Below are 19,219 nucleotides of genomic sequence, written 5' to 3' on the forward strand. Positions count from 1 at the left end.
CCCTGGAACTTGTGAACTTTGCAGATATAATTAAGAGCTCAAGTCAGGAAGAGGATCCTGGATTATCCAGCTGGGCCCAGTATCCCAGGGATCCTTATGAGAGGGAGGCAGGCAGGTGAGTCAGAGATGTGGCCACAGGTTAGAGAGCCGCTGGGCCACGGAGCCAAGGAACGCCTGCAGCCTCTGGAAGCTGGCAAAGACCAGGAAACCAGGTCTCCCCTGGAGCCTCTGGAAGGAACGCCACGCTGCCTGCTGAGACGGGAGACTCTGACCTCCAGAAACGTAAGAGAACATGTTTGCGTTGTCTTCAGCCGCCCTATTTGTGGCAGGTTGCTCCTGCAGTGACAGGAAACTAATAGACGAGGTCAGTTCAGAAAAAGGAAGGAAGTATGGTCTAGAGCAGTGTTTCAAATTGAGGGTCAGAGCCCATCAATGGCTGTAAAAATCAATTTAGTAGGTCACGACTGGCATTTGAAAAATTGAACCCAGAGAAAATATTTTGCGTGTGTCACGATACCTAGGTTTCAGATATACGTGGGGACGTGTACTAGGTCACAGTATATGTATCGCTGTGGGTCGTGATCAGAAAAAATTCGAGGGGCACCTGGGTGGCTCAGTCGGTTAAGTTTCCGACTCTTAATTTCGGGTTCAGGGCATGATCTCACGGTTCGTGTGTTTGAGCCCCACGTCGGGCTCTGTGCTGACTGTGTGGAACCTGCTAGGGATTGTCTCTCTCCCCCTCTCTCTGTCCTTCCCCCACTTGCACATGTTCTCTCTCTCTCTCAAAAAATAAACTAAAAAAAAAAGTTTGAAAGGCACCACTATAATGTCCGTCCCCTCAGGGTCCCAGGAAGGGTGCTGTAGCCACACCTTTGCTGCACTACGGTGAGAGTCCTGGACCAGGCACCAGCACAAGCAGTCAATAGGCATTAACTACTCATAGCAACCCTGTAGGGTTGGAACTGGTATAGCCACATTGTATTTATTTATTTTTAATGTTTACTTGTTTATTTTGAGAGAGTGTGAGTGGGGGGAGGAGCAGAGAGAATCCCAAGAATCTCTGCTCAAAGCATGGAGTCCAACGTGGGGCTCAGTGTCACAGCCGTGGGATCGTGACGTGAGCCAAAATCGAGAGTTGGACGCTTAACCCACTGAGCCACCCAGGTGCCCCTATGGAACATTGAAAGGTGACAAAGCCAGGCCAGAGAGGGTTGTGACGGCCCACATCGGAACACCGGCAAGCTGGCCAGAGCCCTGGTGGTAACCACTAAGCACGCCCCCCTGCTGGGCTTGGGCCGGGAGTGCAGATGCCTAGTGACCAAGCTCAGGGGCGGGGTCAGGTCACTGAAAGTGACGGGAGGGGACCTTTCCGACTTGTACCTTGTGGGGTTTTGTTGGAGTTTCCAGCTGAACTGATACAAAACCACGTGACTTGGCAGGGGGTGTTCAACAGGTGCTGCCCCCATCGGGGTCCTGGCACGTGGAATGCTAAGCGTGTTCTGGGCCTCTGCGTGGTGGACATCTGTCCTCCTAGGCTGAGAAAGAAGACACAAGGGTTTCTCCGGTTCCTCCTCATGGGGATCGGGTGGCAGTCCTTTGATCTCAGGGACAGAGACCTGTGGTCCCCAATTGGGGGTGGGCACATGCTAAGATTAGGAGCTCAGACTGGGTGCTTCTGGGACAGGTCTTCCTCCCTGGTCTCCCCGCTGCCTGGGCCAGCCCACCACTTCCGGAGTCCAGACGCCTGGAGCTTGGCTGCCCTCTTGTGACCAGGAGGCAGTAAGGAGGTGGAACAGAAAGCCGGAAAGAACCTCGATGACCTGGGGATGACTGCCTTCCTCCAAGCTGCATTTCTTGGAAACCTGAGAAGGAGTGCAGCGTCTTCACCCCAGGGTCCCGGGGGACGGGGCACGCAGTTTCCAGCAAGAAAAAAGCTCTGTGAGGTGTTCCTAGAACTCCGAGTGAAGCCTTCCGCCCCAGGTCCCCCTCGCTCAGGAGAACCTCACTTAAGGCTTGAACAATTTTGATCCCAGAAGGGAGCGGTTTCACATAACTGCTTCCATGGCTTCCCAGTGTGTGGTGTGGTCGGGTCTTCCCACAGTGGCTGCAGGCCTGTGAGGGGGTTGCAGCACTTATCACGATGTCAGCCTCTTCACAGATTCAGAGACTGAGGCACAGCAAGAAGCAGCATTTACCTGAAACTCCATTTTCTAATGCCACTTGTTGGCGTTAACAAGTTAACTTGTTGCAATCATTAACTCCTGCAATTTTGAGACAGCGAATGCACGCGGGAGGGGCAGAGAGGGAGAGAATCCCAAGCAGGCTCCTCACCGTCAGCGCAGAGCCCGAACTCCTGAGCCGTGAGATCACACCCTGAACAAATCCCCGAGCTGGACGTTTAAACGACTGTGCCACCCAGGCGCCCCGGTTTCTGCTCCCACTAAGTTGACAAGCTCAGTTTACACAGGAGGAGAGAGTCCTCAGGTGTTCACATTTGTCAGGATGCTTTCAGCAACCGGTAACAAAGTCTCGATGGAAACCAGCTTAAATAGTAAAATTGATTCCTTGGCTCACCTGTCCGAAACCTCTGGAAGCAGGTTGGGCTCAAGCTGACCAGTCAGAGGCTGACCATCTCTCTGGGATTTTCTCCACCTGAGCTCTACCTATGTCGTCATCTTCCCTTGCGGCTGCTCCACTTTCAGGTTCAGGCTCACGCGGCTCACCCGGAAGGGCCTTCCTTTCCCTCCTCCATACTCCAAAGCTGCGGGCCTTGCTTTGCCCCTGACAGTCTTAGGTCATGAGCTCAGGACAGGGGACAGCCGGAGCCCGACCGGGTTAGAGCACTCAGGCGGGTGACGGAGATGGGGGTCAGCCCCACCTGGGGTCGTTCCCTGGGCATCTAGAAGCCAGGGATGGAACAGATGTTGCCTCGGTGCTCTTAAGCTGCTCTTGTCCCCACAAGAAGGGGGTGCCGCTACAGACCATCTGAAACTTTTTATCTGTGCAGACCGAAGCCATCTCTGGGATTGGCCACAGCCAGACGGGAGGGCTGGTAACAGCCCCTCGGTGTCTCCTCAGAGCCGGGGGCTGCGGGTCCTACAAACCTCTGGAGTTTGCTGAGCTCCACGCGCTCACGGCAGGAAGTGCTCCGTGTTTGGATCCATGGAGTCCTCCCAACGGCCCGGCAGAGGGCAGAGTTCGGTGTACAGGAGCTGGGAGTCCAGTGGAGAGCGGACACCCCTGATGGGGAGAGGGCTGTGGACACAGTGGCCTAAGAGACACGTCCTGCAGGACAAACCGGAGTTGGCCAGGTGGGGACAGGGCGGGAAAAACGTTCTAGGCGGAAAGAACGGCATGCGTTAAAGCCCCCAGACCTCCGGGGACCCGGAAGACCCCGCACCCCATCTGCCGCCCGCCGCCTGCCTGGCACTGGGAGAGAGGGCCCCGAGGGAGGGGCCTGACCGACTGCGAGGGCGCAACAAGGTTTTCACCGGGGTCTCCCGCATCTGCGCAGCCACCGGGCCACATCTGCACCGATGAGGCAGAGGCTAGGGATGGAAAAACCCCTGGGGACCCCTTGGCCCCAAACCCAAATTCAGGTGGCTGCGAGGCCACCAGGTAACTTAGGGGCGAGAGGAGGGCTGCAGCGGACTCCAAGGGCAAGAACTCCGCTGAGGGACCCAGCTGGGCCAGCCACAGTCTCTGCGAGAGGCCGACCCGCACCCCCGCCCGGGGGCGCATTTTGCCGAGAGCGCGGGGAGGGCCTCGCTTCCGACTACACCCGCTTCCGGGCTTGCACTTTTTGCGCCCTGTGGGCATCGGCTCACAGAGGAAGGATGGAGAGGACGCTCTCGCGGCGGTGGGGACGTGCGCTCCCCGCCCAGCTCCCGGCTTCCCGCCCTGCTGCTGCTCGGGCTGTGCGCCTCTCTCCGAGCCTCAGTTTCCCCACGCATAAAGTAGTGAGGGGCGGTCGCGGACGATTTCAGGGCGCCCCGGCTCGGTGCGGCCCCCACCCCGGATGGGTGGGCGGGGCCTGGGATCTCTCGGCCGCCACCCTGGTCGCCGCCCCCGTCCCCGCGGGGCTGAGGCCGGGAGGCCCCGCCCCCCGCCCACGAGGAAGTGGCTGCGGCGCGGCGCGGGGCCCAGAGCCGGTTCGGCGCGTCGACTGCCCAGAGTCCGCGGCCGGGGCGCCCCGAGGTGAGCGGGCTGGGGGCCGTCGGGAGGGGAGAGGGCGCTCGGAGGAGAGGGGACGGGGAGTTGCACGCGGGTGGGGAGGGTTACGGGGCGACCGCAGGTGTGGGGGCGCGGGGAGGGGGCCTCTCCAGGTGTGTGGGGTCGCCTGGAGATGAGGGGACCAGCGGATGGTGTTCTCCTCCGGGTGAGGGAAATGCAGGGCTCCCTGCCCCTGGCGCCCTCGGGGCGGCCCCGGCCCCCCGTTCCTCCTGCTCCCCCTTCCCCCTGCCCCGGCCGCCCCTCCCTGACTCTGCCCCGAGGTCGGTGTCCCCCGTTATTTCGGGCCGCGAGGGCCCCACGCCCAGTCACTTCCCCTCCATCCTCCAGCCTTCCGGGTTGCTCCGGCCGGGAAATGAGCTGGCGCCCCCGCCCACCTTGTCCCTCCCTCCCTCCCCGCCCTCCCCCCCCCGGGCCACCTCCCCGGCCCCCAGCCCGCCCCCGGCCCCTGGGGCCGGGTCCGCGATCCGTACGGGGAGGGGGTCCCGAATGCGGGACCGAGCGGCCCCTCCTTCGCCGGCGGCGGGGAGGGCAGACAGGCCGTCCAGGGCGGTGACTGTAACACTGTGAAGACTGGCAGGAAGCCCCGGAGCCTGCCGAGCACGGGACGGAGCCGGAGGCGCTCCCCGGGGTTCTTCCAGGCTGGCCCCAGACTCCCCGCGCGGCGCAGGCAATGCCGCCCAGTGGTTAAGCGCGCGCATCCCCCGTGAGGCCTCAGGGACCCGGGTGAGGGTGCCAGATTCCTTCCCTGGCCCATGCATGATCTCAGCAAGCCGCCTAACTTCTCTGGGCCGCAACCTTCCCCATCTGTAAAATGGGGGCCTTTCAAGTTGTGAGGCTTACATGGGATAACGTGTAGAAGGCACTTGGCAATGTGCCAGGCATACACAGGGTGAGGATTCTCTTATTTATTGTTGCCACTGCCAGGATAAGGCCTGCCCACACTTATCAGTGTCCAGATGATGCCAACCTCCGAGATTTGGGGTCAGAATCCCAAACTGACGTTGAGGAGCTGTGTGGCTTCGAGCAAATCGTGGCTTTTGTCTGAGTCTGTTTCCTCCTGTACAAAATGAAGGTTTAAAAAAACAAACATCAAAATAACTTCTTAGGCTTGTTTTAGGAAGTAAAAGAGAATGTACGTCAAAGTCTTGGGTAAATACTGGGCACTTAAAGATGCCAGGAAAGTTAGTTTACGTGTGTCTTTGTGCGTAATCCACATAGGTCTTTTCAAATAGTTAAATGGTATCCTAACATGTTAGTGTCACAAGTCGTTCCATATTTGTAGTCTTTGGGTTTTTCCACCCCTTGCACCATTCTAAAGGGGGTTATTATGGACATGTTTGCTTTAAAAAAAAAAAAAAAAAAAAGCCAGTGGCTATTTGCTTAGCACCAAAATGAATTTATGCCAGCGAAGTGTTATTTTTCAGTTCCTGTTCCTGTTCTTTGTTCCTACAGTTGCTGCCCCTCAGAAAGGTTGAACAATTTAGCAACAAATGAGCATTTCTCCACAACCCTGCCCACATTGAGTTTTATGTGTTTTTGGATTTTGTTTCTGTTTGGGTTGTTTCATCAAGATTTATGGTGCCTTTCTATGATTGTTTTCATTTATGCTTCTTGATTTTTGCCTGGTTTGTAAGACTTCAGGAGCAGAGTTGGGGAGGAGAGGCCGGCTGGTCTGTTTGGGGTGGCAAGGGCTGTTCCATACACAACAGGAAGCTGAGTAACTGCTTAGCACGTGTGCAAAATGGCTTGCTCGCGGCTCCCTGGAGCGTCTGAGCTGGGTGGGGACTTCCCTGAGTGCCTGTAGGGCCAAGATCCTGCTCCAAGACAGCTCCTGCCTGGTTTAGCCTCGAATGCGGCTGAACCATTCTCTGGATTCAGAGAAGCTGAAGCAGTAAGAAACCTACTGCCAACGCCTTGTTCAGCCCCAGGCTTTTCTGATACAGAGGTGAAGGAAGTATAAACTGAGAGTATCCATGGAGAGAGTCAGAATTTGACCCCAGCACTGTAGTAAGGAAGGCAGCCTGGCCCAAGGCTTTACCTGCCTTGCTTTGCTTTGGAGAGGAGCTGAGTTCTTCCCACATCCTCAGAGAGGACCTTCTTGATTTCAGGTTTCCAAGCTTTCTTGATTGTTGGCCCTAATCAGGAAAAAAAACCTGAGCACGTACTCCCCGGTAATACTTATAAATTGCATACATATGTCATTGAAATAATGAAGCATATTCATTCCTTATAACCTATCTCCTGAAGAAAAGGATGGGATTCATTCAGTCACATTCAAGAGATATTTATTGAGCACCTACTATGTGCCAGGCACTCTAACTGATGCTGGATACATCGGTGAACAAACACATACCCCGCCCCTATGGAGCTTACGTCCCTACCCCAGTGCGTCTCTGGAACCCCGTGCAGGGAGACCCACACCCTACTTTGGAGACCCAACTCCCCGCTCCCAGTCCTCACCCCTCTTCCCTGTGCTCTCCCACCCCTAGCCCTGGGGGATCTCCGGTCCATTCATACTGCGCATTCACGGTGTGCTGGAAGGACACGGGGGAAGTGCTTTTGGGAACACTGAGATCCTGGTTTCAGGCTGGCAGAGGGGAGCCAGCCGGGGGAGACTCAGGGTCTGGCCCACACTCCCCCAGCTTCTGTTTCTGGGTTAATCAGAGCCAGAGTCCTGCACACGGACCTCTGGGCTCCTTCCTCTCTCTGTCCCCAACAGTTAAATGGGCCCATGGTGCCGGCTCACAGGGCTGCAGTGACAAGTGGGTGGGTGTTCCGGAGACCATGGCCCCAGCCTGCCTTGGTCTCTACCAGGAGCCACTGCTGAAGCACCACCTTGTCCACCCACTTGGGCCAAGTAGCCCTAGTTGCATTTTCCTCAGGGTGGCTGGCTGGGAGTGAGTGCCCCCCTCCCCCAACCCCTGTGGAGGTTTTCCTGGGAGTAATGCAGCCCAAGCTCCCCGCGGCAGGGTGGCCTGGTGTGAAGGCTGCTTCGCTGCTTCTGACCACAGGGAACAATCCAGTGATTCTCCTCTAGGAGGATACAGCCCCCAAGGCCACAGTGGCCAGATACCTACTCCCCCCTCTGGATGGCCACTTCCTCATTTGAAACGTGGGGGTTGGGAGTCATTGCTGAGATCCTGCTGGCTTTAGTTGCTTTGCAGAAGTTACGAAAAAGTGATGAAAAGAAGAAAATGCACCTTCTCTGCCATCCCCTTCCCTACCCTCTACCCCCTTTAAGGTGTTGATTCAGTGTACTACGAGTATTTCTGAATGAATTCATGCTAAAGTGTGATTGGCTGATAGATGTGGTCTGAACCTCCTGCCCCTGCCTGTCCCACTGTGCCTGTAGCCATCTTTATCAGCCCCTTCCTCTCCCACTTGAGAACCTTTGGGTCTCAGGAAACAACGGTCAGGGCTCCCCAGGTCCTCTTGGCTGCGTTATTCACTAGTTATGGAAGCTGCTGTCTCAGCAGACCCAGCCTCTCCATCTTCACAGCCTGGGACTCTGGAGCACCTCGCTAGATGGGCTTTCTACAGCCTGGCCCATGTGTCTAGCCACTCTTAGCAAGACCCTGCAAGGAGTGGAGACCCCCAGCCACACAGTCTGGGACAGCTGGAGCTGGGAAGTTGTGTTCTGCTAATGAGGTGCAGGCTCAAGTCTAGGACCCAGAGACCACCCCCACCCCCCCAGGGCTGTAGCCACAGGGCTTCCTCCTGGGCCACCGGACGGTGGGGGGGGGGGGGGGGGCGGGCTGAAGGGGTAGGGGGTGGTTGGCCTCACCTGGAGTTCCGAGGCCACGAGAGCCCAGCTGGGGTGTGGAAGTGGGCCTCTGCCTGATCTCGGCCCCACTGGTGACTGTGGGAAATGGGGGTGGGCAGATGAGCACAGTATAGTGTTCCGGTAGGCCTGGAGCTCCCACTTCTTAGTCTTGTCATCTGTGGTGTGGACAGCGATGAAGTGCCCCAGCCAAGCTGGATGCCAGAGCTGACCCAGCCCCGAGGCTCCGGAAGTGCCAGGGGAAATCCCCATCAGGCCTGCTGACCCGAGCTGGGGGCCCCCCCAAAGAGCCACTTCCGGGGCCTTTGCCTTCCACAAAGAGGCTTTATAAGGAGAGGCTGGGGAAGTAGCCATGGTGGGAGCATTGTGCTTGTGTGTGTGTGTGTGTGTGTGTGTCTGGACACGTGTGAGCACATGGATGCAGTGTGCGTGTGCGTGTGTGTGTGTGTGTGTGTGTGCAGGGCTGAGCACGCATGAGCGTGTGTGGCTGGAGCGGCTGCAGGTGTGTCCGCTCTCTCCGCAGTGCTGACTGGGGACCCGCCTGGTGCCCCACTCCAGGCATGTCCCTGCCCTGTACATGCCTGTGTGTCTGTGTGATCTGGGCTGCCCCAGAACCTTCCAGAGTTTCCTGCAATAAATGAAAACAGGTGTTGCATCTGGGCTGGGCAAGAGTTGCTGGGGGGTCAGGAAGCCGGGCCCGGCAGGATGCGTGGTGCCACCTCGGGCCAGCTGGTCACTGAGCCCCGGATTTCTCAGCTGGACGGTGGGCTACATGCAGCTCGTCCTTCTCCTGTGCCTGAGCCCGAGCTCAGTGCTGTGCCTTCCAGCAGGGCCTCCTGGCCTGCCACCTGGGTAAGCTCCGCCCGAACAGGTGGCCCATCTTGTGAGGGGCCGGCTGGGTCCCCGCTAGGTTCCTGGTTTTCAGGGCTCAGGCCCAGAGCTGGGGAGAAGCCTTTCTTCAGCCCAGTCCCTGGGACACAAGAGCTGCCGGTCTGGTGGGGGAGGCAGCCAAGTTCCTGGTAACACCAGACACCTGTGTGACTGGGCAGGTAGCTTCTGCTTGTTGGACTTCGGCCTCTACATCTGTTATCTGGGGCTGTGGCATCTGAGCACAAAAGTCGAGAGCGCCTGGGGTCCGGAAGGGATATGAAGTAGGTGAAGGGGACCAACCGTAAAACTCACCTTGCTGAGTGCCGAGTGATTCACAGAATGGTTGGGTCACTATATTTTACACCTGAAACTAACATTGTGTGTTAATTATACTGGTATTAAAAAAAAAAAATACCTGGACTGTTTAGAGCTGGCAAGTAAGGAGCATTCAGGAAATGTTGGGTGGTAGTGTTTAAAAAAAAATTTTTTTTTACTGTTTATTTATTTTGAGAGAGAGCGCATGCAAGCAGGGGAGGGGCAGAGAGAGAATCCCAAGCAGGCTCCATGCTGTCAGTGCAGAGCCTGATGTGGGGCTTGAACCCACGAGCCATGAGATCATGACCTGAGCTGAAATTCAAGAGCTGGACACTTAATCAATTGAGCCGGCCAGGCACCCATTTTTTAATTAAAAAAATTTTTTTAATGTTTATTTATTTTTGAGAGACAGACTGAGAGCGCGAGTAGGTGAGGGGCAGAGAGAGAGGGAGACACAGAATCTGAAGCAGGCTCCAGGCTCCAAACTGCCAGCACAGAGCCCAACACAGGGCTCGAACTCATGGTTGTGAGATCATGACCTGAGCCGAAGTCAGATGCTTAACTGACTGAGGCATCCAGGTGCCCCGTTTTAATTTTTTAAATAAAGAACTTACTCTTCTGGACACTAGTGAGAGTAAACAATCGTGTTCCTCACATACTTACCGAGCACCTATTACGTGCCAAGCAAAACAGGGAAAGAATTGTGAACAAGACAAGTGGAAAATGTCTGTCCCCATCAAGCTCGTTCCGTCCCAGCTGGGACAGAGAACGGGTGAAGGGAGTGAGTCCAGTGTAACGAATGTTCCACGAGGATTCTTTGTGGAGAAAGTTCAGTCTGGAAGAGGGAGTGCTGAGGTAGGGGAAGGTGGTCGCGGTTTCAAATCAGCAGTCAGAGAGGGCCTCGCCAGAAGGTGGTGTTGGGATGCAGACTTAAACAGGGCAGCGATGAGGGCTCCCCACGCAGGCCCCCAGGGATGGAGCTTAGGAGGTGGAGGGAACCGCCAGTGCAAAGGCCTGAGGCCCGGTGTGCCCCAGGATCAGCCGCGGGTCTAGCAGGGGAGACAGACCCCTAGTGGGTGGACCATGGCTGGGTGTTACTACACGGGAGCTGCCATTTTCATGAATACCTGCTATGGCATATCATCTTATTTTACCCTCTTAACACCTCCGGGGGCAGGATTCCTGTTCCCATTTTGCAGATGTGGACATTGAGGTTCAGAGAGGGTGAGCAGGGCTTTGCCAAATGGAACAGGGGTGGGCAGAGCTGTGCGGGAAGGGGTGGGGGCAAAAGGACTGCCTGTGTGTACCCCACCCGGCCGCAGGCTCAGCAGGCTCCTCTGAAGCTCAGCGGCAGGCCTGGGGGGGGGGGGGGAGGGGGGGGAAGGCCCTATCAAGGTGGGAGGTGCCATCAGTGCTGGGCCCAGTTCTGGGGGTGTACCCAGCTGCCCTCTGTACCTGCCTTCATCCCCACAGCCCAGCCACCCACTCCGGGCCGTCCCGCCCCACCCCTCCTCCCCTTGAAAGGATTTCTGGGTGAGAAAGGGCAGACCTGCCTCCACCTCCCCCCCCCCCCCCCCCCCCCATCTCCTGAAAGCCAAGCTCTGGGTGTGGAAGGCCTGCTGTGTGCTGGGCACCACCTGCCTTGTGTCCCCACCCCATCCTTCCGGGGGGGTGGGGGGGCACTCTACCTGTGAGGAAACCCAGGTGCAGGTGGTGAGCACCGACAAGGCACAGGTCAACATACCGTACCCACGGGAAGGAAGTGGCATTGGAAGGCCAGCCCCTGCTGCCTGCCCACGGTGTCGGCTGGGAGCCCGGTCTGGGATCAGACACAGGGCTGACTTGGGGTCCCTTCCTCTCGGGCACAGGAGCTGAGCAGTCATGGCTTACCACAGCTTCCTCGTGGAGCCCATCAGCTGTCATGCCTGGAACAAGGACCGCACCCGTGAGTACCCGCTGCCTGTGGGCTGGCAGAGGAGGGGCGGGAGCCCCCTAGTCTGTGGGCTCTGGGGGCTGGCTGTTCCCCTCCTCATCTCTGGTCCTGAGTGTGTAAAAGGGGATGAATGAGCTCGGGGCGGGGGCGGGGACGGGCAGCAGGCAAGTGGGCACCGCGGGGTGGAGGTGACAGCACAGCCCCTCACCTGCTGCAGGTGCCGCTCGGGCTCCCAGGCTGGGGGTGAGAGGTGAAGACAGCCCGCAGTGGCAGGTAGTGACATGAGCAGTGAAGAAAAACATGCAGGAGGGGAAAGCATGGGAGGCAGAGGCGCTGGTTTAGAAAAGCTGGCCGGGAGGAAGGGACATGTGCACAGAGACACAGAGGAGGCGGGGGAGCCAGCCATGCCGAGGCCCTGAGGTAGGAGAGCCTGGCATCGTCAGGAGCAGCAAGGAGCCCAGGGCTGGAGCTGGGGAGCAGAGGGCAGTAGCAGGGGGAAGGGAGAATTCCCAGAGGTCACGAGACCGCTGTGGGGGTGCCTGGGGGTAGCGGGTACAGGTGAAGGGTGGCTAGTCCCCAGGGAGGGGTCACAAGGTGTTTCAGGGAACCCCCTGCCAAGGCAGTGAAGAGCGAGGTATTGCCCAGATGGCCTGCGAAGGGTGTTCCTGGTAGAAGGGAGTCATGAGGGAATGGGTGGGGGGGGGGGGAACTTGGGCACGCATGCCTCCTCACTCCCCTCCCCTCCCCTCCCGCAGAGATTGCCATCTGCCCCAACAACCACGAGGTACACATCTATGAGAAGAGCGGGGCCAAGTGGGTCAAGGTGCACGAGCTCAAGGAGCACAATGGACAGGTGACAGGTGCGTCAGACCGACTGGGATCACTCTCCTGGAAGGAAGCAGGGGGATGGGGCAGGGCCAGCCAGGGCCATCCTCCCAATCAGTGTGTTAGGTAGGCTAGTTTGGGTTGCAAGCAACACAACTCTGATTCAAACTGGCTTAAGTTAAAAGGGATCATGTTGCCCCTTATTACTGAAAAACTCAGAGAGGTTTCTGGGCTTCAGGAAAGGTTTGATCCAGCAGCTCAGCTCAGAGTCACCAAGGACCCGTTTCTCTTCTGTCTCTTGGCTTTCTGGCATGTTTGGAGATATTTTGGAGAGCTGTAACACTCTCAAGAAGTTCTGGTAGTATCCCTTGGAGCAGCTTTCTTCCAGATTGTGTCCCTTAATCCCCTCCTCCACCAGCGCTGTAGAGCCACCTCTGCTGGAGGACTTCAGCCGCGTTTCCTCCCTGCCCCACAGGCATCGACTGGGCCCCCGAGAGTAACCGGATTGTGACCTGTGGCACAGACCGCAACGCCTATGTGTGGACGCTGAAGGGCCGCACGTGGAAGCCCACGCTGGTCATCCTGCGGATCAACCGGGCTGCTCGTTGTGTGCGCTGGGCCCCCAACGAGAACAAGTTCGCTGTGGGGAGTGGTTCACGTGTCATCTCCATCTGCTATTTTGAGCAGGAAAATGACTGGTGGGTGCCTGGGAGGGTTGGGAGTGGGTTGGGAGGAACCCTGAGGGCTGCAGACTAAAAGGTGGTGGGGCTGGTGTCCCAGGAAGCACTGGATGGTGTGCCAGGTCACTGTTCATGTGACCCTGGCAGAGTAGAGCCTCGTAGGCGAGGGGCACTTCCACAGCCGTCCCGTTGATGGGGGCACAGACCACACCACGACTGCTCGGTGGGCCTTGCGGAAAGTCCTGCATGCATGCTGGCACGGACTCCCCGACAGCCCCCTGGACTGGACATCTGTTGTCCCCACTTTACCAATGAGCAAAGGAAGGCCCTGAGGTGGTCACTTGCCCAGGATGTCCAGCCTGTCATGTTCCAGGGCCGCGTTGTAGTATCTTCCCCTAGGTCCCTGAGGGCAGAGGAGAAGCTGGAGTCTGGGACACCTGAGATCACATTGCACCCTGGCCAGCTGGCTGCTGTGACTCCTCACTGAGCCTGCCCCCCGGGTTGTCATGCAGTTTATTATTATTTTTAACGTTTATTTTTGAGAGAGAGAGGGACACAGCACAAGTCGGGGCGGGGCAGAGAGAGGGAGGCACAGAATCTGAAGCGGGCTCCAGGCTCTGAGCTGTCAGCATGCAGCCCGTTGTAGGGCTCGAACCCATGGGCCTTGAGATCGTGACCTGAGCTGAAGTTGGACGCTTAAGCGACTGAGCCACGCAGGTCCCCTGGGTTGTCATGGGGTTTAAAGGAAACCCGGGATAGAGGGCCCACCCTGGAGGCCACTTGGCACATCACTGGCCTGATCTGGGCCCTGGCAGGCTGGTGGGCTGGCAGCACCCAGGCCCCTCCCTCCTGGGACCTTGTCAGGGGGGTTGGGGGTAGAGGGTCTGTGGAGCCCCATGGGAACGTGGAGTCCCTGGGGCACAGAGGCCATGCGTGCTGAGCTCGCCCGTCCCGACCCCCTTCGATCCATCTGTCCAGGTGGGTGTGCAAGCACATCAAGAAGCCCATCCGCTCCACGGTCCTCAGCCTGGACTGGCACCCCAACAACGTGCTCCTGGCCGCAGGCTCCTGTGACTTCAAGTGCCGGTGAGCGGGCAGGGTCTGGATGTCAGCACAGGAACTAGGAGTGGAGGGTGGAGGGAGCCCTGCACCCCGTGACCCAGACCAGCTCTGCTGGCAGGCAGGCTCACCCGGGGCCTCAGCCCGGCATCTGAGAGGTTTTGCTTTTCGAGAAGGGTCGTCGCTGGGCCCCGTCTCCAGCCCTTGTAGAGTCTTGGCAGGATGCATCCCTTGCTGCCTCTCCGTGTCAGCAAGGAGTCTTTCCTGGGCCCTCCTCTTCGGCTTCGTTAGAGTCCCCCTCCCTCGGTTTCCTTGTCTTCCATCTGGAGGACAACGAGCAGCTTAGACAAACCCATGCCCCGTTATCTCGGGCCTGGAATGGAGCCTCTGGTTGCTCCTGGCGGTTTTTCACTTCTGGGCCCAGCGCCCCCGAGTCTCCCGAGGCCTCTGGCTCCCAGCTCCAGGCAGATGGCCTGGGCGCCTGGGAAACAAGGCTGCAGCAGGCACCGGAGGCCCCTTTGGAGGCCCCCGACACGCACAGAACGTCCTGATGAGGCTCCGTTGGTGGGTGGGGAGCTGGTTTGCTGGCACCTTGACCTGTCAGGCGGACCCCTGTGTTGGCCCTGGGAAAGCAGGGCAGGGAGGAGGGGCATCCACAGGGCTGGCTGTGAAGTGTAGGGGCCAGCGTGATGGGGACCAGGACACCCCCTGGGGACCGTGTCAGCCATGCGTGGTCAGTCCTCAGATGAGGGCCCAAGGGCCCTGGGAGTTACAGGACGCAAAGCCGGGACTCACTCCCTTGCACAGGAGGGCACTGAGGCCAGACTCGTCCAAGCGTGAAGATGTGGGGCGTGAAAAGCTGGCTGTGGTATCCACCAGCCTCTAGCTGGGCACTGACCTCAGCAGGCCACTTTGGGACAGGGAGTCCCTGGTCAGTCCCTCCCGGACCCCCGGTCTCCTGAGTTTTTTTTCTTTTGGTCTCTCCTGGCAGGATCTTCTCAGCCTACATCAAGGAGGTAGAGGAGCGTCCAGCACCCACCCCGTGGGGCTCCAAGATGCCATTTGGGGAGCTCATGTTTGAGTCCAGCAGTAGCTGTGGCTGGGTGCATGGCGTCTGCTTTTCAGCCAGTGGCAGCCGCGTGGCCTGGGTCAGCCACGACAGCACTGTGTGCCTGGCCGATGCCGACAAGAAAATGGCGTGAGTACAGGCCAGGGGAGTGGGGGGCAATGGAGGCACAGAGCAGGTGGGGACGGAGTGGCTGACCTGTCTCTCTCTCTCTCTCTCTCTCTCAGCGTGGCAACTCTGGCCTCTGAAACGCTGCCGCTGCTGGCCCTGACCTTCATCACTGAGAACAGTCTGGTGGCAGCGGTGAGGCAGGGAGGGGAGCGGTGCTAGTTAGAAAAGGTCTCCCAGAGATGGCCAGGCAGCCCTCCACTGCCCACCCCCCACCCCCAACCTTCTTTCCCTCCTTCCTTACTCCCACCCAGCTCTAGCCAGCCGTCAATCTGTGGTCAGAATGGGTCGGTTACACCGCAGTAACAGCACCCCAGTTGCTATGACGTAACACAGTGTGGGCGTTGTGAGGGGCCCTGCTCTGTGCAGGTGGACGCTTTGTCTCCAAAACACTCCCCCCCCCCCCCCCCAACCTTGGAGGAAGAATAAGGAAGTGGAGAATCACGCCCTGGACCCTGAGGTTTCTGCTTACATCTCATGGGCCAGTGGAAATTACAGGGTCACACCTAACTCAGTGGCGGCCACATGGTCCAGCCACACATCCAGAAGCGCACTGCTCCTTCCTTCTGTCCACCTATCCGTCAAGTCCCCTTTCAGCCCTCAGCAAATATACTCCGGTCCCGGGGCGGGGGATTGGGCCTGCTTTGCCTAACATAAGCGCCCAGCTGTGGGGTGTCTCCCAAAGTGGGTGTGACCGCTTGGGCAGAAAGTCCCTAGGTTTCCAGGGGTGTCCCAGACAAGCTTTCTCAACTGTCCATTGGCCTTGTTGGGGGAGAGGCCACCCCTAGATGCTTGCCCCCACCATCCGTCCCTGTCCTGTACCTGGGGTCCGTCCAGCCGGCTGTGTGTCTGAGCTGGCACTGGCTTCCCGCTAGCTCCACCAGAGGCCCCCGCCGCCCAGCCCCTGTCGGTGTCATGTCTTGCCTCCAGCCTTGGATCCCCGTGCTTAGATTGGGGGCACCGTGCCAACCCTCAGCCAGCGCTCCAATGGCACCCTCACGACTGTTGCAGGGCCACGACTGTTTCCCGGTGCTGTTTACCTACGACAGCGCCACGGGGACGCTAAGCTTCGGTGGGCGGCTGGATGTGCCCAAGCAAAGCTCGCAGCGTGGCTTGACGGCCCGCGAGCGCTTCCAGAACCTGGACAAGAAGGCGAGCTCAGAGGGCGGTGCAGCCGCAGGCTCGGGCCTGGACTCGCTGCACAAGAACAGTGTGAGGTGAGGGTGGGGCCGACCTGGACTCTCCTCCCAGCAGGGTCAAGGTGAGGGCCCTGATTTAGGGAGCAGGGCGACCTGTCGGTTGCACAAAACTAGCATCAGGTGGGGACACAGCAGTCAGCGTGCCCCTCGCTTTTAGAACGTGGCTGTGTGGGGACCGTTGTAGAAGCTCTGGGATGGCCAGAGTGTGACCAGCCCCGAGGCTGTGCCTCCTTGAGGAATGAGGGGAGCGAGAGACAGTCCACAGCTCCCAAATCCTGCCAGCCACAGGTGTCCACTCCACAGCAAACCAGAGAGAAGTGTGGCTGCTTAAACCCTCCAGTAGCCACCAGGTCCGGTGTCCTTTTCAGACTAAACTCATGTCCCCTTTCAGGGCTTGTCAGAACTAGCCCTGCATATCTTCCCAGCCCTGCGTTTTGGTTTTTCCCCATCCAGTTACAGTCCTGCCACGCTGCACACTCCCCACACACGTGTGACGCAGGCCCTGCCCAGGCCTTTGCACATCCCGTTCCACTCGCCTAGGCTTCCCTCGGCTCTATGAACACGGCTGCTCCTCCTCAAAGCAGACTCATGAACCCCGTTCTCTGTGACCCCTCACAGCCCACCCCCGGGGCTCTCTGCAAGCCGCTGCCCCAGAAGGGTGGGAGCTCCTGGAGGGCAGGCAGGCTGGAGTCCAGTGTGGCCACAGGCTGGGACCCATCAAGCCCTCGTCTTCTTTGCAGCCAGATCTCAGTGCTCACCGGAGGAAAGGCCAAGTGCTCCCAGTTCTGCACCACGGGCATGGATGGCGGCATGAGCATCTGGGACGTGAAGGTGAGGCCTGTCCCACCGTGCCCCTTCCTCCCCCTCCCCACTGGAGAGCCCCCTTCATTCTTACAGAAGGGCACTCCTTTGGGATGAAGGGTGATGAGGGATACCCTCTCCAGCACCTCCCTTTAGGGCTGGGACAGGGGAGGGTAAGGTCCCTGCGGGTGGGGTGTGGCAGGACCACTGAGAACTAGCCTGTCCTGCTTATCTCCTTCCAGAGCTTGGAATCAGCCTTGAAGGACCTCAAGATCAAATGACCTGTGAGAAATATGTTGCCCTCATCTCAACTGCTGGGGGGAGGGGGTCAGGGAGGCTAAGGGTTGCTTTGCTGAACGTTTCTAGGGTACCAGTTTGGGTCCCCATGGGGACTGCTCCATCCAGAGGGGAGGGACGGGATGGGAAGCTTTTCTTACCTATTGAAGGAACACGTGCCTTTTTCTTAAAGAAATGCTTTCATTTAGTGTGAAAAATGTTCCCAAAGCACGGTGCTGGTCATGAACTGCTTCAAAAACATGGAGGGAATAAAAAAGCAATCACAGACCTGGTCTCTGTGTCTGGGAGAAGTTCATTTTCACAAGGGCTCAGGTAGCTTATTTTTCCTTGTCAGCAAAATTGATCTTTAAACCCAAGGGCCTTCCCCTAAATGGTTCCTTTCCCTGCAGTCCAGCCAGGGGGCTGCCAGAAGCAGGTGTCCGTCCCATCATTCAGTAGCCTGATTCCCAGACCAGCGGTTGCACATTTTAGCTGGTTCTGGGCTTTAACGGGAAAGTATTTCTCTACTCGATGCTGGCAGTTGATTTTTGATACATGCACATGATTTCCTGAGACAGTTTTTCCCCCATTCCTGTTTCAGAGCGCCTATTTAACGTGTGCTTCTTAGTGTCCTATTCATGGTTTTTTCTTAGTCTAGTTGGGTAACATGATTTACATCAACAGATCAGAACTGTGAACTCCCCCTTACATTTGCATAAAAATGGTACCTCAAGATGCCTTCTCTCAAACTGTTCTAGGCCCGTCCCTCAGGAGAGCCGCCTCAGTCGCAAGAGGCCCACAGATCCTTTTTTAAATCACAATGAGATGGGCCACACAACTCCTCTTATTGTCTATGAAATGCAGTGCCAAGGTCCACCCAGCCAGTACCAGCCCTCTGCAAAGTGAGCTTCTGGTCCTGACTCAACTGTTGTCAGGCCCCGGAAGGCTAGGGAGATATTCGCATACCTTTTTCTACAGCTCAGCTCGGGGCTGGAAACATGGCCCCAGGGTATCAGTGTTGTTCTGAGACCCCGAGGAACAGGCCCCCCCCTTACTCTTAGAGAAAGATGAACGGCAAACAGGCTCTTGTTCGGCCACCGAGGCCTCAAGCAGAGGCTTCACAGTGTCAACCGTCTGCCCTCATTACAGACAAGTCTTGGCTTAAAGCTGACAGGCTCGGGGTGCCTGGGTGGCTCAGTTAAGCGTCAGACTCTTCATTTCTGACAGCGTAGAGCGTGCTAGTGATTCTTTTTCTTCCTCTCTCTCTCTGCCCCACCCCTGCTCAAGTGCTCTTTCTCACAAAACAAACACTAAAAAAAAAACCCTGATAAGCTCAGTCATTTGCTTCTACCAAGAAGGAAAAGGCATTATGACACTGTAGGGTAGGACTGGCTCCTCAAAAGGTGGTCAAGGCTCCTGTGGCAGGTGGGAAGTCCCATCAGGGAAGGAGGGGATCTGGACCCTGTTCTGTGATGTGCACATCACCAGTGGACACCAGGACCACTGGCCGGGCTTGCTGGGCCTTCTTCTGTGCTCTGTGCCATGTCCTACTGGATGCTGAGGACAGTGGAGGAGACAAGAAGCTCATAGTCTGGTGGAGGAGGTAGATGATGACAACCCAGTGTTTTTTGTAGGGGGAGAAGGTGGCAGAGAAAGAAAAGGAAGGGTTGGGGCTGAGGGAAGTTTCCAGGCAAGTAATAACATGCAAGGGCTGGGGGCAAGGGTTTGACCCTTCTAGGAGTCAGAGGACTGATAGGGCGCAGGATAGGGATGAGATGGGTGGGTAAGGCTGGGAAGGTCCCCAGAGACCAGCTTCTGGAGGCCCCTCACATCCTGGGGAATCAGGCCACTAGAACTGGGCAGAGATCTGAGGTTGCTGCTGTTGTGTGGGTGTGAGATGATGTGGGAACAGCACAGGCCCTGAGGACCAAGAGGATGCAGGGGAGGAGGGACAGGGAGCAGCTGGGGTGACCTGGGTGAGTGGTGGAGGACACAACTGGGAGAATCCTAACA

At 57.8% G+C, this 19,219-nt stretch overlaps 1 protein-coding gene and 1 long non-coding RNA gene across 3 annotated transcripts; one reads left to right on the forward strand and one right to left on the reverse strand.

Moving 5' to 3' along the window:
* Positions 1-2,188: 2,188 nt before the first annotated feature.
* Positions 2,189-4,009, reverse strand: LOC131501107 (uncharacterized). The gene is made up of 2 exons (XR_009256636.1): positions 3,828-4,009; positions 2,189-3,336 (listed from the first exon to the last, which is right to left on the reverse strand). It is a non-coding gene; the product is annotated as an uncharacterized LOC131501107 (long non-coding RNA).
* On the forward strand, positions 3,269-17,499 carry ARPC1B (actin related protein 2/3 complex subunit 1B). Of its 2 annotated transcripts, none has more exons than XM_058710817.1 (10): positions 3,269-3,311; positions 11,068-11,144; positions 11,888-11,992; positions 12,433-12,655; positions 13,616-13,723; positions 14,688-14,894; positions 14,990-15,065; positions 15,942-16,147; positions 16,870-16,960; positions 17,173-17,499. In XM_058710817.1, exons 2-10 carry the CDS (start codon positions 11,081-11,083, stop codon positions 17,209-17,211), a joined length of 1,119 nt encoding a protein of 372 aa, XP_058566800.1. In that variant the 5' UTR covers positions 3,269-3,311; positions 11,068-11,080; the 3' UTR covers positions 17,212-17,499. The 2 variants fall into 2 exon arrangements, with proteins under 2 accessions (XP_058566800.1, XP_058566799.1); XM_058710816.1 differs by lacking the exon at positions 3,269-3,311 and adding an exon at positions 4,055-4,197.
* The last annotated feature ends 1,720 nt before the right edge of the window (positions 17,500-19,219 follow it).

Source organism: Neofelis nebulosa, chromosome 18, assembly GCF_028018385.1.
Source record: "Neofelis nebulosa isolate mNeoNeb1 chromosome 18, mNeoNeb1.pri, whole genome shotgun sequence".
In the NCBI taxonomy this organism is placed as follows: Eukaryota; Metazoa; Chordata; class Mammalia; order Carnivora; family Felidae; genus Neofelis; species Neofelis nebulosa.

Bases quoted from the DNA above. Each gene is read 5' to 3' on its own strand.
- ARPC1B (XM_058710817.1), top strand. From the start codon at position 11,081: ATGGCTTACCACAGCTTCCTCGTGGAGCCCATCAGCTGTCATGCCTGG. The intron at 11,993-12,432 runs GTGCGTCAGACC...CCTGCCCCACAG, and splicing joins GCACAATGGACAGGTGACAG to GCATCGACTGGGCCCCCGAG. The intron at 13,724-14,687 runs GTGAGCGGGCAG...CTCTCCTGGCAG, and splicing joins TCCTGTGACTTCAAGTGCCG to GATCTTCTCAGCCTACATCA.